The 18871-nt window shown below is 42.5% G+C and overlaps 1 protein-coding gene and 5 non-coding genes across 6 annotated transcripts; 5 read left to right on the top strand and 1 right to left on the bottom strand.

Moving 5' to 3' along the window:
- Window positions 1-291: 291 nt before the first annotated feature.
- LOC127291842 (PTI1-like tyrosine-protein kinase 1) lies at window positions 292-11380 on the bottom strand. Its single transcript, XM_051321163.2, has 8 exons — window positions 11195-11380; window positions 10262-10367; window positions 4950-5194; window positions 4673-4799; window positions 4295-4568; window positions 1568-1700; window positions 888-974; window positions 292-772 (listed from the first exon to the last, which is right to left on the bottom strand). Exons 2-8 carry the CDS (start codon window positions 10350-10352, stop codon window positions 623-625), a joined length of 1107 nt encoding a protein of 368 aa, XP_051177123.1. The 5' UTR covers window positions 10353-10367; window positions 11195-11380; the 3' UTR covers window positions 292-622.
- On the top strand, window positions 5448-5519 carry TRNAC-GCA (transfer RNA cysteine (anticodon GCA)). Its single transcript has one exon. It is a non-coding gene; the product is annotated as a tRNA-Cys (tRNA).
- Window positions 7190-7261, top strand: TRNAC-GCA (transfer RNA cysteine (anticodon GCA)). The gene has a single exon. It is a non-coding gene; the product is annotated as a tRNA-Cys (tRNA).
- Window positions 7997-8068, top strand: TRNAC-GCA (transfer RNA cysteine (anticodon GCA)). Its single transcript has one exon. It is a non-coding gene; the product is annotated as a tRNA-Cys (tRNA).
- On the top strand, window positions 8851-8922 carry TRNAC-GCA (transfer RNA cysteine (anticodon GCA)). Its single transcript has one exon. It is a non-coding gene; the product is annotated as a tRNA-Cys (tRNA).
- On the top strand, window positions 9685-9756 carry TRNAC-GCA (transfer RNA cysteine (anticodon GCA)). Its single transcript has one exon. It is a non-coding gene; the product is annotated as a tRNA-Cys (tRNA).
- Window positions 11381-18871: the final 7491 nt, after the last annotated feature.

Below are 18871 nucleotides of genomic sequence, written 5' to 3'. Positions count from 1 at the left end.
ACCTGCCAGATCCAACGGGGATTGTCCAACACCCTGCGAGGTACATCCCACGGCCAAGATGCTGAATTGGTTTGATGCACATGTGCAGATTTAGGTGTGATTCTTGTTCTTGAATTCTATTTTTCAGATTTTTAATCGAAGTTGTCTCAGCAGCAAGGGATGTTTAGAGACACTGCGTCAGGCTTTCAGATCTCTCAAAATGGCATCTGACTAATCTGAGATAGAGTAGCACCAGAGGCCATTTAAGCTCAACCCCTCAACAGTTTTAAGATTTCAGATAGACAGCAACGGTAATAGCACCACACCATTCTTTAAGATTTCTACTGAATCACATCGAGCACTGGATGACAGTTTTCAGAGCATGTTGCACTGCGATGTCGAAGTTTCCAACACCTCTGGTCTGGTGTGCACTTGCGGAAAAAAAAAAGGAGTAAACAACCTTGAACCTACAACAGACCAATGTACAGCGCCTCAAGCAAGCAAAAAACCTAGGGTGGCAACCGACTGGCAGGGAGCTCATGTACCGAGAATCCTGCAAAATAAATCTCCAGACCACTCCCAATTACACCCGATATGCTATCGCGAGCTAGTCCGCGCCGAGAGGTTCCCATGGTCTAACGCCTCAGGCCTCGGTCACCGGGGCCACAGGCTCTGAGGCTGCTGGCGTCGCTGCTCTTTGTGTTAGCAGAGGAGTGAGTGCCTTGACGACGATGCTCATGTTGGGCCTGAACTCTGCCTCGTATTGCACGCACAGAGCCGCCACCGCGGCAAGCTGCAGGTAAGAGAATGCAAGGAGTAAAGATCAGTGACACCATTGTTGGTCATCAAGTAACTATCAGACGGTCTAAAATATCAACGCGCAGAGTTGATGAGAGGGAGACATATACCTTAGCAACTCCCTTCGGAGGGTATTCTCCCTTCAACCTAGGATCTATGCACTGTTTGACCTTATCTTCACTCAATCTTGGAGTGGCCTGAAGAGAAATTGGCACTACCAGATTAGTGATGGGAGTTAACTTTGGTTCAGATTTTGCTACCAGACAGGTCCTGGGAATAGATCAGTACCAGCAGCGTTCTCTCAAAAACAAAATCAATTGCCAGCTGGAACTGGCCAAAATTTGAGCCAACAAATGAATCCAAAATTCTTAACAGAAAATGTGTGGATGGTTAGAACCCAATTTTCTGCTAGGTTTGGTCTTCACACACTAACTGGTTTAAGTACTCAAAAGCAGAACTGACCTGTTATTGTTCAAGTCCACTAGTTTAATGGGAATAAATTCAAAACCAAAATGACCTATAACTAAGCAACTTTCAGGAAACATATCAGTGTGCAAATTCGGGCATCCAGTCAGCTAGTTCTTGTCAGGGTTTCCAATTCTGAACTTGCAACAAGATGCTTGATTCAGCTACATATAATTAAACCTCTCGTTTCCCAGTATTTTGTTCATAATTTTACAGTTTCATTTCTACCAAATGATACATATAATAATAGACAAGAGGAAAATCACTACAGTGCCAGAGAAATAAGCAGACGCAGTAAATAGTATGCCAATAAAATAACACATACCCAAGTGACTAAACTTTGCTGCCCTCGAGGCATTGTATGATCCACAGGTTTCCTTCCAGTCAGAAGTTCAAGAAGAACCACGCCAAAGCTGTAGACATCACTTTTCTGTGTCAGCTGGCCAGTCATAGCATATCTGCGACAAGTAGGAGCGTCAAAGTTAGAGAGGAAATGCATGAAAAGCAGGACTACAGATATCTCCAGAACTCATGCCAAAAATGCAAGTAAGCTTTTTGTTACGAGGCTCGTCTGGCTAGATAAAGATACACTGGCTGCCAGAGAAGTTGTTAATCTTACTAGAATATCAACTTAGGCCAGTCTTTAATAACTTTACAACTAGTTTACATATGTAAGCATCATGAACAGATGAACCAGCACAGTCCAGGCAAAACACAAGATTGCAGTTTCCAAAGGCAGAAAACAATATCAACCATGGGGAGATAAAAACAAACTAACTTCTTAGTGTTTGAACCCTATCAGTAAACAGATTTTTTCTTTGCAGGCATAGGAAAGCAAATCAAAGAAATATCTAAGTTCTGCCCGAAATGATGCGCAGATTGGGAAAAATATCCTGGAAATTTAGGCTTAACTAGGCCTTTCCTAAAAGGTTACTGCTTAACTAGGCTTAAGTTGACCCAAACAAGGTTGCTGAACGCTCAGATGACAAACTCCTATTTGGCAAATTAATGATGTTCCGCATAAAGTTCAGAAATGCATACTATACGCCGGTAGCATTAATTTGTCTTGTCGGCATTGGGATATCTAGAAGATGCACAACAACATGCTATCTTGTCGGCATTGGGATATCTAGCAGATGCACAACAACATGCTATCTTGTCGGCATTGGGATAACACTTATCCTTAAATAATAATACAATCTCCAAACATATTTGCCTACGTCAGCTGCCTTTCTAAAAATGTCATATTTACCTTAAAATAAGCATTTTGTCGTTTGTAGCCCAAATATCTGATACCAGTGTGGTCAGTATATAGGAAAATTAGTTAACAAAGAAAGGCTGAGTGTCTGCCTACATACCAGTAGAAGCCAACCACCGTATAGTTGGAAATTCATATAAGTTGGTATATAAACAAACATATACTGGCGAATAAATTTTATAGGGTATCAATACCAAACACGATATTAGTACCACATGGAAATATGATGGCTGCTGCTAGTAGAGAGAATTAGGGAAGAGGCGGCACTTTGGGCAAAAGCTGGGGCTGCCATCCTAAGAATGATCATCCCCACAACTTGGGGCATCCACTGAACTCTGTAACAAATGATGCAACTCACCTCCTAGGAGGCTTGTACCCTTCTTCTATTCAACGAAAAGAAACGCAAATTCTTTGCGTTTTCTCGGAAAAAAAATGATGGCTGAGACGAACCAATATCGATGTACACGATTATCAGTCTATATATGTAGCCTACTTGGTTCATACATTAATGCTAGACATACTAGTGTTCCTTTTGGATATGTAGTTAGCACTGATTACTGTCCAATTGTGTAGAGCAACTAAAGTCGGTATCATAATCATGAAAACCAGAGTGGCTGTCCACCTTGCTTTGTCCAGATTCACTAGTACAACTGTTGGCTCTAAAGAACAAGCGATAGTATGGATTGGATTAAGAAGTCATAGAAGTAGTTTTATGTATCCTCGTGAAGACAAACTTACGTTGGATGCCCAACCTGTAAAACGTGCGTGAGTGAACACTGGACAAAAATAGCGAACCTTGAATAAGGTACAACCCATTTGACCCAAAATCAGTTTGCAGCACAATGACAGGTTTAAGATTGATTTTAGAGAACAGGTTGTGTCGTGATTCGTGAACCAAATTCCCGGTGTGACTATGGCATGCACTACTATCTCCAACTCCTATATTTGCCACAAAGAATGGTCGGATATAGTGGTTGGGCATCCACTATCTACTGACACAGGTGTACCGCATCAGGTTTAAATTGGGAGTTTCTTTAAAGGACTACATTAGGTCCAATCTTATTTGTCAGCAAGTTTCCAGAACTGTGATGCGGTATTTATTTCTTCGATGCATGAAACATGCATGTGTCCTGCCTTGATGCGCCTCCATAGCCCATGCAGGACACTTTAGCAATGATACTATGCAGGTTAGGGCACCTAGTCTTGTTCTGGTGATGTCTACTAGATGTGAACCTAGAGCCTATGTGCACCCCTTGCTTCCATATAACATAAAAACGTAACTCCATTTTCGCACCAGGAGACCCACAATTGTTGTTTATGCTGGCTACTTCAATAGGTACGAGAACCGTCAATCTGAGATGCGTACTAAAAAAGTGGGTTCAATTCGGTACGAATCAAGCAGCTGAACATAAACACATACAATAGCAAGACAAGATGTGAAGAGGATAATCTAGAAGTTAGTTCATCCAAAAAAGCAACCCCCAAGGCAGATGTCATTTAAAGAGGGCCTACCATACAGACATGATTTTTTTTTTTGACACCTTCAGACATGAATTGTGAACTAAAACAACGGCAATACTTACTTTTGCATTACAATGATATTATATTTAGGAGGTTGTAAACCTTTTCTACCTTTTCAATGAAATGAAGCGCAAAGGTCCTTTGCGTTTTCTCGAAAAAAAAAATATTTTAGTTTGTTCACATGAGCTGGAAATCTATAGTTGAGCTACGTTAATGCAAAATACTGAATGGCATGCAAAATGATTAGTATTAAACTATGAATCAGACAATTACTCTGGTGCATGGTATCCAAATGTCCCTAATACACGAGTTGAATGAAGACGTGCTGCCATATCTGGAGCTTGATTTAAGAGGTTGAAGTCCGCAATTTTCGCCTTGAAGTCCTCAAACAGAAGAACATTGCTTGATCTGATGTCTCGATGGATGATTGAAGGCTGAACCTTCTCATGCAGGTACTCTATACCTTTTGCCGCCTCAATAGCAATTTTGACCCTCTGCGTCCAGTCAAGCACAGGGCCAGGCTGGGCACCTTGAACTCCTTTTCTTCCTGTTTATCAAGAAATAGATGACTGAACTTGGTATCCTAAAGAATAGTTTCATGATTATGCTACATGGTAAGTACACTAGGTTCCTAATGTCCTAATGTCTTACCGTGCAGAACATCATGAAGAGAACCCATTGTTGCAAATTCATATGCCAGTATACGATAGTTGCCCTCCACATAGTAACCCAACATCTCAACAAGATTGTCATGTTTCAGCCTTGATACAAGTGAGACCTGGGGATTCATACATAATGAAATGGATCTTAAGTCCTTTAGAATCTGGAACTATCATCAATGCATGAGAAGTAACAAACATAAATGTTTACCTAAAAACATCAGAAAAGGTAAGATTAAGGAAACTAAAAAGGAAGCAAAAATGTTCACCTGTTTCAAGAATTCATCGTTAGGCTCATTTTCAGATGCATCAAATTTCTTAATAGCCGCTTGCCTGCCATCATCCATAGTAGCATGATATACTCGTCCATACGAACCTTCACCAATCAGAGAACTCGATCCAAAATTGTCAGTCTTTTGTTTTAGGTCCTCAAATGACAATTCTGGGACGTCAATTGTAGGAGGGGAAATATCTGGCTCAGGTTGATCAGCAGGTCTGGAAGATTTGTGCTTGCCTGATGAACAACATAAAAATGCAATCACTAAGGACTCGGAATAAAAAACATGTCAGCAAGAAGAAAAGATGCAACGAGCAGTAACATAAATCTGAAGCCAAGTTTCCAAATAGAATGCAACAAAGTGTCGAGGCCTATGACTGAAACTACACGGCAGAGAGAGTCGAATGTGACACGAGACCATTAGCACACAATATTGACAATATTGCTACTCACAGCCCATATAGTTAGGGCCAAACAGAAAACCAACAATGTGTCCATAGCTCAGTGGTAGAGCAATTGACTGCAGATCAATAGGTCACCGGTTCGAACCTGGTTGGGCCCTACTGTTTTCTTTTCTGTATTTTTTTTCCTTTTTCAACTACTGTTTTGGCCTTCAACTCTTTCTTCATAAGTAATCCGTCTTTCATTTTATTCCTTTCTCATCATGTTTGGGGCATGTTGATTCTTTTTGTGAGAACCGTTGTTCTTACACTAGATGGTTACCACTATTCAAACAGTTATCAATGACTCCAAAATCAAGTTAATTATTTACTATATTCTGCAGAGGGTGGTTCATCAATCTAGGCATTGTTAGACACTTAGGAAGAACACTTCACCAGTTAGGCCCCTTGAAATTAATATAAGAATGGTTTGCATAACCTAAAAGTAGCATGTTAAATAAAAGCTGGACCTGATAAGTCCATGAAAATGCATTGGAAGTATTTTTCTACCTAATTTACAATGACACCATTTGGTAATTGCTATGAATGTGTGCTTGCAAACTAGCATTCAAATCCATATCTAAAACCAGAGGGATACAAACAATATTCATTTGCATTCAGAAGTCTAGAGTGAACCAAATGATTTAACACAACCATATGAAACATATCGTCTATCTTATTTAACACAGTCACTAGCTAATGACTAAGAATAAAATCATGCAAGCAAAAAAGACGACAAGATGAACGAGCAGCAAGACCTAAATGTGAAAGCATTTGCCAAAATAGATTGCAAAAGAATACATTAAGGCGTATGGACAGAGAGAGTCGAATATGACACGAGAGCATTAAAACCCAATACTGTTGCTCACAGCTCACAGCTCATTGATGGTTTTACATATATTTAGGGCCAAAGACAAGAACAAAAATAGGTCCATACCGGTAGAGCAATTGACTGCAGATCAATAGGTCACCGATTCTAACCCGGTTGGGCCCTGTTGTTTTCTTTCTGTTATTTTTTATTTCCTTTTTTAACTACCGTTTTGGCCTTGTACACTTTCTTAGTAAGTATCACTCTGTCCCATAATATAAGATGTTATTACAACCATTATGAGTTAATTGGATGTAATAATATCATATATTATGGGATGGAGTATTTATTTCCAACCATCTCTAGCTTAATTCCTTTTTCATCAATTATAGTACATTTTTGGGCCGACAATTATTCTTTGCGACAACCTTTGTTATTACATGACACTTTTACCACTATTCAAACACTTATTAATTACTTCAAAGTCAAGTTAATTATTAGCCAATTAGGAACATTCGAAAGAATCTAAGAATGGTTCATAACCCAAAAGTGGCACTTTACATAAAAGCTGGAACTGGCAATCCATGAAAACAGCCAGAAGTATTTTTCTCCTACCTGATAATGAAACTTGCTAACTAGCACTCAAATCCATATCTAATCAACAGGGGTATAATTGATATTCATTTGCGTTCACAGTCCAGAGTGAACCAATCAATATTTAACACAACCACATGAAACATACTGTTTATCTTATTTAACACAATCACTAAGGACTCAGACAACAATCGTGTAAGCAAAAAAAGACAAGATGACGAACACATAAATGTGAAAGTATTTTCCAAAATAGATTGCAAAATAGACATTAAGGCGTATGAGTCAAAATACATGACAGAGAGAGTCAAATATGAGTATATGACATGGGAACATTAAAACCCTATACTGTTTGTTTTACATATATTTAGGGCCAAAGACAAGAACAAAAATGGGTCCATAGCTCAGTGGTAGAGCAATTGACTGCAGATCAATAGGTCACCGGTTCGAACCCGGTTGGGCCCTCTTGTTTTCTCTCTGTTATTTTTTACTACCTTTTTAAACTACCGTTGGCCTTATACACTTTCTTAATATAATGGTTGTAATAACATCTTATATTATGGGACGGATGGAGTATTTATTTACAACCATCTCTAGCTTTATTCCTTTTTCATCAATTATAGTACTTTTTTGGGCATGAAGATTCTTCTTTGCACAACCTTTGTTATTACACGAGATTTTTACCACTATTCAAACACTAATTAATTACTTCAAAATCAAGTTAATTATTAGCCAATCAGGGTCATTCGAAAGAATCTAAGAATGGTTCATAACCCAAAAGTAGCATTTTACATAAAAGCTAGAACTGGCAATCCATGAACAGAGCCTGACGTATTTTTCTACTACCTAATAATGAAACTTACAAACTAGCACTCAAAACCATATCTAATCACAGTTGATATTCATTTGCGTTGACGGTCTAGAGTAAACCAAGCAATATTTAACACAACCACATGACCCGTCTATCATATTTAACACAATCAGTAAGGACTCAGACAACAATCGTGTAAGCAAAAAAAAGACAAGATGAAACAAGCAGGAACATATAAATGTGAAAGTTTCCATAATAGATTGCAAAATAAGGCATTAAGGCGTATGAGTCAAAATACATGACAGAGAGAGTCAAATATGACATGGGAACATTAAAACCCTATACTGTTCGTTTTACATATATTTAGGGCCAACGACAAAAACAAAAATGGGTCCATAGCTCAGTGGTAGAGCAATTGACTGCAGATCAATAGGTCACCGGTTCGAACCCGGTTGGGCCCTCTTGTTTTCTCTCCGTTATTTTTTACTACGTACCTCTTTTAACTACCGTTTTGGCCTTATACACTTTCTTAGTAAGTATCACTCTGGCCCATAATATATGACATTAATGGTTGTAATAACATCTTATATTATGAGACGGATGGAGTATTTATTTGCAACCATATCTAGCTTTATTCCTTTTTCATCAATTATAGTACATTTTTGGGCATGAAGATTCTTCTTTGCACAACCTTTATTATTCCACGAGATTTTTACCACTATTCAAACGCTAATTAATTACTTCAAAATCAAGTTAATTATTAGCCAATCAGGGTCATTCGAAAGAATCTAAGAATGGTTCATAACCCAAAAGTAGCACTTTACATAAAAGCTGGAACTGGCAATCCATGAACACAGCCTGAAGTATTTTTCTACTACCTAACAATGAAACTTGCTAACTAGCACTCAAATCCATATCTAAATCAACAGGGATACAGTTGATATTCATTTGCGTTCACGGTCTAGAGTGAACAAACCAATATTTAACACAGCCACATGAAACATACCGTCTATCTTATTTAACACAATCACTAAGGACTCAGAATAACAACCATGCAAGCAAAAAAGATATGAAACAAGCAGGAACACATAAATGTGAAAGTATTTTCCAAAATAGATTGCAAAATAATACATTAAGGTGTATGAGTCAAAATACATGACAGAGAGTCAAGTATGACACAGGAACATTAAAACCCAATATTGCTGGTTCTATATATATTTAGGGGGAAGAGAAAAACAAAAATGGGTCCATAGCTCATCGGTAGAGCAATTGACTGCAGATCAATAGGTCACTGGTTTGAACCCGGTTGGGCTCTCTTGTTTTCTCTCTGTTATATTTTACTACCTTTTTTAACTACCGTTTTGGCCTTATACACTTTCTTAGTAAGTATCACTCTGTCCCATAACATCTTCTATTATGGTAAGGATGGATTAGTTATTTCCAACCATCTCTAGCTTTATTCCTTTTTCATCAATTATAATACATTTTTGGGTATGACGATTCTTCTCTGTGACAACCTTTGTTATTACACGAGATTTTTACCACTATTCAAACGCTAATTAAATAATTCAAAATCAAGTCAATTATTAGCCAATTAGGGCCATACAAAAGAATCTAAGAATGGCTCATAACCCAAAAGTAGCACTTTACATAAAAGCTGGAACTGGCGGCAATCCATGAACACAGCCTGAAGTATTTTTCTACTGCCTAATGATGAAACTTGCTAACTAGCACTCAAATCCATATCTAAATCAACAGGGATACAATTGATAATCATTTACGTTCACGGTCTAGAGTGAACAAAGCAGTATTTAACACAGCCACATGAAACATACCGTCTATCTTATTTAACACGAACACTAAGGACTCAGAATAACAATCATGTAAGCATAAAAAAGATGAAAAAAGCAGGAACACATAAATGTGAAAAGTATTTTGTAAAATAGATTGCAAAATAATACATTAAGGCGTATGAGTCAAAATACATGACAAGAGAGAGTCAAATATGACATGGGAACATTAAAACCCAATACTGTTGGTTTTAGATATATTTAGGGCCAAAGACAAGAACAAAAATGGGTCCATAGCTCAGTGGTAGAGCAATTGACTGCAGATCAATAGGTCACCGGTTCGAACCCGGTTGGGCCCTGTTGTTTTCTTTCTGTTTATGTTTTGTTTCCTTTTTTAAATACAGCTTTGGACTTCTACACCTTCTTAGTAAGTATTTATTTCCAGCCATCACTAGCTTTATTCCTTTTTCATCAATTATACATTTTGGGCATTATGATTCTTCTTTTCAACAACCTTTGTTATGACACAGGATTTTTACCGCTATTCAGACACTTATTAATTACTTTAAAGTAAAGCTAAATATTGGCCAATTAGTTCCATTGAAAAGAATCTAAGAATGGTATGCACAACCCAAAAGTAGAATGGTACATAAAAGGCGGAACTAACTGGCAGTCCATGAGAACAGCTTGAAGTATTTTTCTACTAAACTAATGATGGCGCAGATACAGCTTATATGAGTACGTGCTAAGTTCCTAACTAGCACTCAAATCCATATGTAAAGCTGCAGGGATACAATTGATACTCACTCTCATTCGGAGTCCAGAATGAACCAAACAGTATTTAACACGACCATACGAGCGTACCGTCATTCTTATTGCCCTGAGCTTTGGAGTGTTCCACCTCATCGATGTCCTCGTCCCGGAACCGGCAATTGCAGCAGAACCAGTGCCCCATGTTGTCTCCTCGCCACTTCAAATCCATGCACCAATACGCACAAAACAGTTAGCACATGAGTATCATAAGTTGAGAGCACGCACTGACAATGTCATTCATAAAGCAGAAACTAAATTTATATACTGTGGAATCATTCAGCGCATCTCTAGAGTCTGTAGTTGATCGATTACATCCTGTGCAGAAAGCATTGCATTTCCGAATACAGCAGCACAGCTTCACAGAACAAGTGAAGTTTATTTTTGTCCCAAAACAAACGAGGGAAAACGGTTGGAACAAGGTGTAGCCAGCTATGAGACAAGCGCAACATTCAGGCAGGTGGATGAATCCGGCGAGCCTCTGCAATCCCACAAACCCAATTTCTCATTTCCCCACATGAACCTACTCTCATGGCATCGAAAACGGGGGGAATCAGCAGCACATGAATGGAAACCTCGCCACATCGGACCCTTTCCTTGCTGAATCACTGGGTTTAATTCGCCGAACACGCCGGCTGGGCAATGAATGCGCGGCACCTACTTGACACACACTTCAAATCGGGTACTACTAACACACGCGCGCGGAGGCGCTAATTCAGGAAGGGAACCAGCCGACGGGAATGGAAACAACCCGCCAGAAATTCCCCCTGAAACAGCACGGATTGAACCGAGCCGAACCACCCCGCCCGCGAATCCCAAAATCACCCCGGAATTAATTTATTTATTTTCAAAACTAAAACTCCCCCCGAGAGTCCGAGACCGGCTTGGGCGAATCCACGCTCCCCGTCGACTCCGCGGACCGCGGCCCAAACCACGCACCAGAAAACTAGTAGAGCTCCAGCGATCTCGAGGGGCCGAGCTGTTTACCTGCGCGCGCGCCGGCGGCTGCCGCGAGCTCTCACTCCCCTCCCGCCTCCGCCTCCAGCAGCAGCTCCGCCGCGCGGTAGGGTTGGCCCGCCCGCCGAAGGGCCGAGGCGTAGCTTGGAAGGCAAGGGAGAGCGGGGCGCAGCAGAGGAACAGCGGCTTGGCTTCCCCTATGCTAATGCTGCTGCCGCCCGCCCGCTTAAGTTAAAGCCGTCTTTACGGGAGGGAGCGTGCTAACGTCGCTAATTGCACACACGATTAGCCCTAAACGGCGCACGAGGTCGGCGAGGCCGGAGACGCGACGCTCTCGATGACACGTGGGGCCGGGTTCTGGGGACCACGCGAGGCGGAGCTGGGTGCTGGCCAGGTGGGCTGGGTTTGGCGGTTACCGGGCGCCTGCGGCGGGAGGCGGTGCTCTGCGTGACAGGTGGGGACAGGGTAACGTGGGGCCCGCGTGCTCGTTGGGTACACAGCTCAGGTGTGGTGCGTGTGGGCGGAAGTATCCGGCCGTTGAAGCGTGCACCGGGTCTAGGAGCTGGGCGCGCGCGGCACCGGAACCGCGTGGGCCGGTGGGGACCTGGGGTGACGGGCACGTGCTGCGACGGGTCGCTGACCCGGTGGGGCCCCACGGGAGGGAGCGTGGCTCCGCCAGCATGACGACAATGGTAGTGACGTTGCGTTGTGCTGCACTGCTGTATGGCATTTTCTTTCGACATTTGAAAAAAATTGCGAACATTCTTTCGCTCTACTGATAATCATCAACACTATAACATTTTATAGTAATAAATATAATATTAGCAAAATGTTTTTTATAAGTGTACACTTGCACACGAATTGGTAGTGTAACCTAGGATCACAAGGGCATTGCTAGTGTACACGCACCTAGGACACGCTCAAAATTCCGACATACCACGACTTGCTTTTTTTGTGTGACCGGAACGAACGGGAGGTAGCTAGAGGAGGCTCCTATTGGATAGGTGGAAGGAGAGCATCGTCGCCACACCACCGGAGAGGGGGAATAAGGGAGAATCGTGGCCACCACTCGTCCATCTCCATCGCTGCCAACACCGGCCAAAAAACGGTGGCGACCTTACCCTGCAACGATCTCCTCCCTCCGCCAACCCGCCCCTACCCACCCATCCCTCTAGCCCCACCCCTTCTCCAACGCCGTTGACCCACACCCAAAACCCTAAGTCCACGACCTACGATCCCTTCTCTGGTGGGTACAAGGATGGGTGTCTGTGGGCCCCACATGGAACCACAAGACAAGTCAAGACGCACCGTGCCCATGGTAACCTATATAGAAGGCAGTTCGGGATCACAATTTGTAAAACGATGACACTTACAGTAAAATCGGTAATCCGAGTGCAAGAAACGGTTGTACAACATGACTAATCTAGGCTAGCAACGACCTAGGCTAGTGTTCTTATATGGCTATCAACTATGCAGGCGAGAAGTTGAGCATATTCATTGATCCGCCCGTGTAAATGTGAAAACCTTGCTTCATTTACAATACAAACTTATTCTATGTCGTCTCTTTCTTACTGATACTTTTATCAGCTATATGATATATTGCGAAGACTTGAATGCATATGGTCTTGTATTCGGCAATTGTATATTATTTTTATGTTATATTAATTAGCTTATGCATTTACAAAAAAAAATCCCTGCCGACAAGCTAATATTGGAAGCAAATCAGTCACGTCCATTATGAACCCGCGTGTCATGTTTGTCGGTTTGCTCTTTAGTTTTCAAGTGTGTGACACAATGCTTACGTCCTTCGATCAGCAGACGTCATAGGCGCCTCGTCTTCTTCGCAAGTGATCTCAGTCATCTCCAAGCCCATTCTTACCTTTGTTCCGTCGCTCCTATGGTACCGAAGATCCACATTTATGTCTTTAAATCCTTTTCCCCTTCATCTATAGCAAAATACCAACCTTTAAGGAGAACACTATTCACATAACTACTCCCACCTCTCGTAGTTTTTACAACTCCATGTTCTTAGAACAATGCCGTGGAAAAAAAGATCTACAAGCTCTCATACAAGGGTAGGATCTCTCAAATGGTCGGAGGATGCTCTGAGTCAATAGTCTCTATACCTATTTGTCGGTTGATATCTTATTTAATGGTTTTTTCTCATCCATCTTGATATGCCCGATATTTTTTCTTCATCTGTTTCATTTCTTATGGATTCTTACTACCAACATATGAAAACCATGTCTGATTTCTTGTACCTTTAACACAACTTAAATGCGTCTAACATACGCTCCGGCGTAGCTACTCCTATCAACCCACCCCCGCACATGGGCAAATCCATTTGGTAGGCTTCGATATATAGGCTAGAGCCTACCCTCCAATTTTACAAAATATTATCGAGTATACATGCTCCAATCTATGGTTGATTAAGAAAGAAGAAGAAAATGGTCGTTCGAGCATGAATCAGTGTTGTATTACGGTACATGAGGAAGAAAACATCGATTTGGTAGCTAGCCAGTTGTCTTGTCGAATTTGGGATTTGGGAGGGAATAGGAATAAGCCAAACAAACACAGAAGGTTGTGTTGTCTTACGTTTCGCGTCGCAAAGTGCATCGTGTAACACACCCTAGCGTTGGCATGGCTGTGACGAGTCAAGTCGCCACTCGCCAGTAAGAAGGCCTAAGAAGGCGAAGTGAGAGGCGTCTGACGGGATGACTGAGGCTGGTGATAAAGACGTGCGAAGTGGCCGGAGAGACATGAGTAGGAACAACATCTGACATCGACCCATTAGTGGACGCATCCTGTAGCTAGTTCATAGGAGCCTAGGAAAGAACAAAAATAAAGTTGCTTTTTTTGCTATGGAAATCACAGGTACTTTATTTTTTTTTGTATTTGATGATAGCTTTCATGCTTTCTATGTTGCCCATTCTTCAAGAATTAGTGAGAAAATAATTTCTGACTTGGAATTTTGAACTGATAATATACATTTTTCTAAATTTGTTCATAGATTTAAAAGTGGGAAGTATTGATGATGAAAAACAATCGTAAAATACTTCCAATCTATGAAACAATGCAATGAACATTTACTTGAACATAGAGCTGAGTAATTCCACCTCAGTAGCACAGATCATTTGTTCTGAATTATATCATGTTGATGTTTAGTGAGCCTTATATTCATCATGTTTTTCGCTGTCTAGCCCATTATTGTCCGAGCCTACTCTTCAATTTTCTCCTAAATTCGCCACTGCCATGTATACCATACTCCTACAAGATCCTCCTCCTAGAGGATGAATTGGCAAATCTTGTGATTGACAAGTACTAACAGTGGTTAGTAGGGAAAGTTATTTTTACAACTTGGTTAGTAGGAAAAGCTAGGAGTTGTAAATCAGTCACGTCCATTATGAATCCACGTGTCATGTTTGTCGGTTTGCTCTTTAGTTTTCAAGCGTATGACATAATGCTTACGTCTTCCGCTCAGCGGACCTCATAGGTGCCTCGCCTTCTCCGCAAGTGATCTCAATCATCTCCAAGCCCGTTCTTACCATCAATCCGTCGCTCCTACGGTCACGAAGATCCACATGTATGTTTTCATATCCTTTCTGGAAGATCGAAATGTCGCCTAGAGGGGGGGGGGGGGGGTGAATAGGCAATTACAAACTCTTGCGGATTTGTCTTGTATGAATGCGGAATTAAACTATCGTTTAGTTTACAAGCACAAACCCTAAATATGCTAAGCTCAACTAAGTGTAACAATAGCAACTAGAGCTAAGCAAGATAGGCACAAGATATATGTAGCACAAGTGATAGCAAGATATATGTACTTCAAGCACGATGGCTATCACAAGGAAAGAGAGCTCGAGTATAGAAATAACCGAGGCACGCGGAGACGAGGATGTATTCCCGTGTTCCCTTGCTTTGCAACAAGGTACGTCACGTTTGGAGGAGTGGAGGTCCCACGAAGGATTCCCCGCGCCACGAAGGCTCACCCTATTCTCCGAACCACACCCACGAAGGATAATGGCCCTTTCCTTATGGTTAGCTTTTCCTCCGCTCCGGAGATGGCAAGCTCCACAACCACTTCACAAGCTCCACGAAGGAGAAGCCCGGGCCTCTTCACAATCTTCTTGAAGAGATCACCGGAGCACCAATCACCAAGCCAACTAGGAGGTCACCCTCCAAGAGTAACAAGCTCACGGTCTCTCACTCGAACAAATCGTGGTGGAGAGCTCAACACTATGCAATGATGCAAAGCAAGAACACCGGAGGTGTTCAAGTCCTTCACACTCAAATCCCACCAAAGCAACGAATGCTAGGATGGGATTGGAGAGGAAGAACAAGGGGGAAAGTCAACCAAAGACTCCAAGATCTAGATCCCAAGAGATTCCCTCACTTAGAGAAGAAATGGTTTGGTGGAAGTGTAGATCTAGATCTCCTCTCTCAAATCCTCAAATATGAGCAAGAATGGTTGGAGGAATCAAGGGGGAGAGCAAGTTCTTCAAATAGCAACAATGGAGGTGAGAGAATGGGAAGAACTAACTTGGCTCAAGGTGGAAGAAGCCTATTTATAGCTAAAGGGGAAAAATAGCTGTTGGGGGAAAAAGATAGAAAATCGGGCAGAAAAACGGGCCAGAAAACGCCCCAGCCGGCCGACCGGAGCAGCAACCGGACAGGCCGGCGTGCAGCCCGGCCGGACCGGTTCCCAGGCCGGATGGGGCGAGTGGGCCGCATGGGGGAGAGAAGCCCAGCCGGGGCAGCAGCGCGCGGCGGATAGCCACGAGCCGCGCGGAGTCTTGCGCCGCGCCGGGTGGGCCGCGCAAGGCGGAGCGGCCGGAGGAGCGCGGCAGGCGGGTGGAGGCGATGCGAGGTGGGCTGCGCGGGAAGGCGGCCCGATAGGGAGGCGGCGGTCGAGAACCCGGCCGGGCGGGAGGCGCGCCGGGCAGGCCGGTCGTGGACCGGGCCTGCAACCGGTCAAAGGCCAGAGGCCCCTGGACACGGGCCGGATGGCACCGGTGCCAAGTCCGGTCGCGGACCGGGTGGGCCGGTTGCCGGTCCGGTCAGACCGGCCGGTCGGCTGGCCCCCTTCTTTTTCTTTTTCCTTTTTATTCTTTTCTCCTTTTCCTTTTTCTTTAATAACTATTGCTCCCGAACTCCGAATCGCATGAAACCAATTTTGTTTGGAAGATAACAACAAATGCTATCTTATAGAAAGTGAAAACCCAAGAATCTGTAGGAGGGGATTTTATCATGAATATAAAAGGTAGAACCTTATATCATGAATAACCGGTAAAATCACCCAACCTCGAAAACGCAATAGAAGATGCATGTGAACTCCGTTTTCGATGAACTTGGGCTTGTTGTAAAGCTAGCAACAAGCTCAAGAACCTCACACCGAGAAATACCAAGAAGCAATAAGAATATGCAACGCATGCAAGGATTGAGCTCCCTAAGACGATGTGATCAAGTAAACCAACCGAAAGCCCCTCTTAATAGTGCGGCTATCTATCCTATAATCCGGTCTCCCATCAACCACCTCGAGACCGGTAAAAGGAAAACCTATCAAGGTCATACCTTTGCCTTGCGCATCCCGCTTGATCTTGATGATAACTTCAAGCTTCACTCAAGCCGGAATGCCTTACTTGATCAATGTTGCTTCGTGAAGACTCACAAGTACTCCCCCATACACTATGATGGGAAAGCCCCATTGATGCACATCTTCACATGTCCATTATCACCAAATGGACGGCAAGCTTCAAGCATGTGATTCACTCAAGATGCTCATCTTGAACTTGCCCAACTCAACCTTGTATCTTCTCATACTCACATAAGATAGAGCATGGCTAATATTGAGTTCCACATAAGAACTCCATCTTCATTTCTTCTTCTTGATCATATCACATATATATCTTCATACCGATGATCTTGATGCCAATACACAAGGTATACCTTTATCTTCATGGCATCCATACTTGAATCCAACACATGGAGAGCAAGTAGTACCTATGGAATATTCCTTCATATAAACTCAATGAAAACATTAGTCCATAGGGGTTGTCATTAATTACCAAAACCACACATAGGGGCAATGTACCCTTACAATCTCCCCCATTTTGGTAATTGATGACAACCACAATAAGAGGGTTTATATAATGAATATTAGTGACAAGTACACAACTTATCTGAGAATAAGTTGTATACAAGAGGTTGTATTTGATATGGACAAGTAACACAAAGCAACTAGTCCATATCAAAACCGGCTCTACTCACACAACTACAACAAATGCAATGGATGTGAGTAGAACCAATATATATAGAGAAAACTCCCCCACAATGTATGCACGTGTGATGAACATGAATTCATTGCATACATTGTCAAGATTAACCTTTGGGATAGTTTCCACTATATATATACAACCATGCAAGACATATAAATATGGAATGCATGAGAGGCAAAACACTTAAGCACAAACCAAGCTTAAGTATAAAACCATTCCCTTAAACCCTCTAAACTTCTCCCCCATTGGCATCGATTGTCAAAATGGGTGAAAAATTTAGAAGGCCAATATAATGTGAGTTCCTCCCCAAAGTGTGCACTTCTCATAATTTGAGTGGAATCAAGTGCACATATCCAATGATGAATACTTGAAGGAAATCAAACTATATTGAGGATCAAAGATTGCATAAAGATAACATGGTGAAGTGAGCTTCAACAAATAAAGCAAGCAATCAAAGATCCAATTGGACAAACAAAGATATCATGATAAGAAAGATAATCCTCGAGGGAGTAGCCGTCCCAGGAGAACGAGTCGTCCTCACTCGTCGCTTCCAGTTCCCCATCGGCAAGGAACTGGAGGTCATCGTCGCCGCTGGTCAAGGACTTGTCGTCCTCGGACCAGACGAAGGGCTCGTGGTCCTCGTTGTCCCACTCCGTTGGGGCGAGGATGTCGTGCGCCGCCAGCGAGCCCCACTCCGGCGTCGGCTCACGAGATGAAGAAGATTGGGAGGAAAGATCCGATGAGGTGGAGGAGGACGAAGAGGAGAAGGACTGGAAAGAAAGATCCGACGAGGCGGAGGAGGAAGAAGAGGAAGACATTGCTACAGGAGATGGGGAATTTTTGGGTGCCGATGGCTAGAACAGAGCAAGGGGATGGAGAGGCGAACTGTTCGGCGCGGTTAAATAAAAGGGGGTATAGTGGATTTAATGCCACAGCAGTTTCCGAGGAAGTGGTGCCAAAAAGGAAAAAAAAACAACGGTCAAATCACGCGGAGAAGTTGAGAAGGCAAGGCATCATGATGAAGGATACTGCGGCGGTTTTGCCCTGCCACGACATGACCCAACGAAGAAAAGGCAGAGTGGTTTTGGAATTATCATTTCCAAAACCAGGGGGGCATGTGTTATCACCAGAATTCGACCGGATCAGAGGTGGGCCGTGATTAAAGATGGGCTTGAAGAATATACATGGAAGATATACATAAATCGGCCTTATACATGAAGTTTGGGCTAGTTTGCCCGTGTATCTGTAAATATGATAGGATACGTGTCGGTTAGGTAGAATTTGGCTCGTACACGGTTGGGATTATTCCCACGTTAGAAAGTCTACGGACTATAAATATGTATCTAGGGTTATTGAGAAAGACAACAATCACGTTCACAACAAACCAATCTAGGCGCATCGCCAACCCCTTGTTTCGAGGGTTTCTTCCGGG

Source organism: Lolium perenne, chromosome 4, assembly GCF_019359855.2.
Source record: "Lolium perenne isolate Kyuss_39 chromosome 4, Kyuss_2.0, whole genome shotgun sequence".
NCBI classification, from domain to species: Eukaryota; Viridiplantae; Streptophyta; class Magnoliopsida; order Poales; family Poaceae; genus Lolium; species Lolium perenne.
This window is presented reverse-complemented; position numbering and strand designations above follow the sequence as displayed.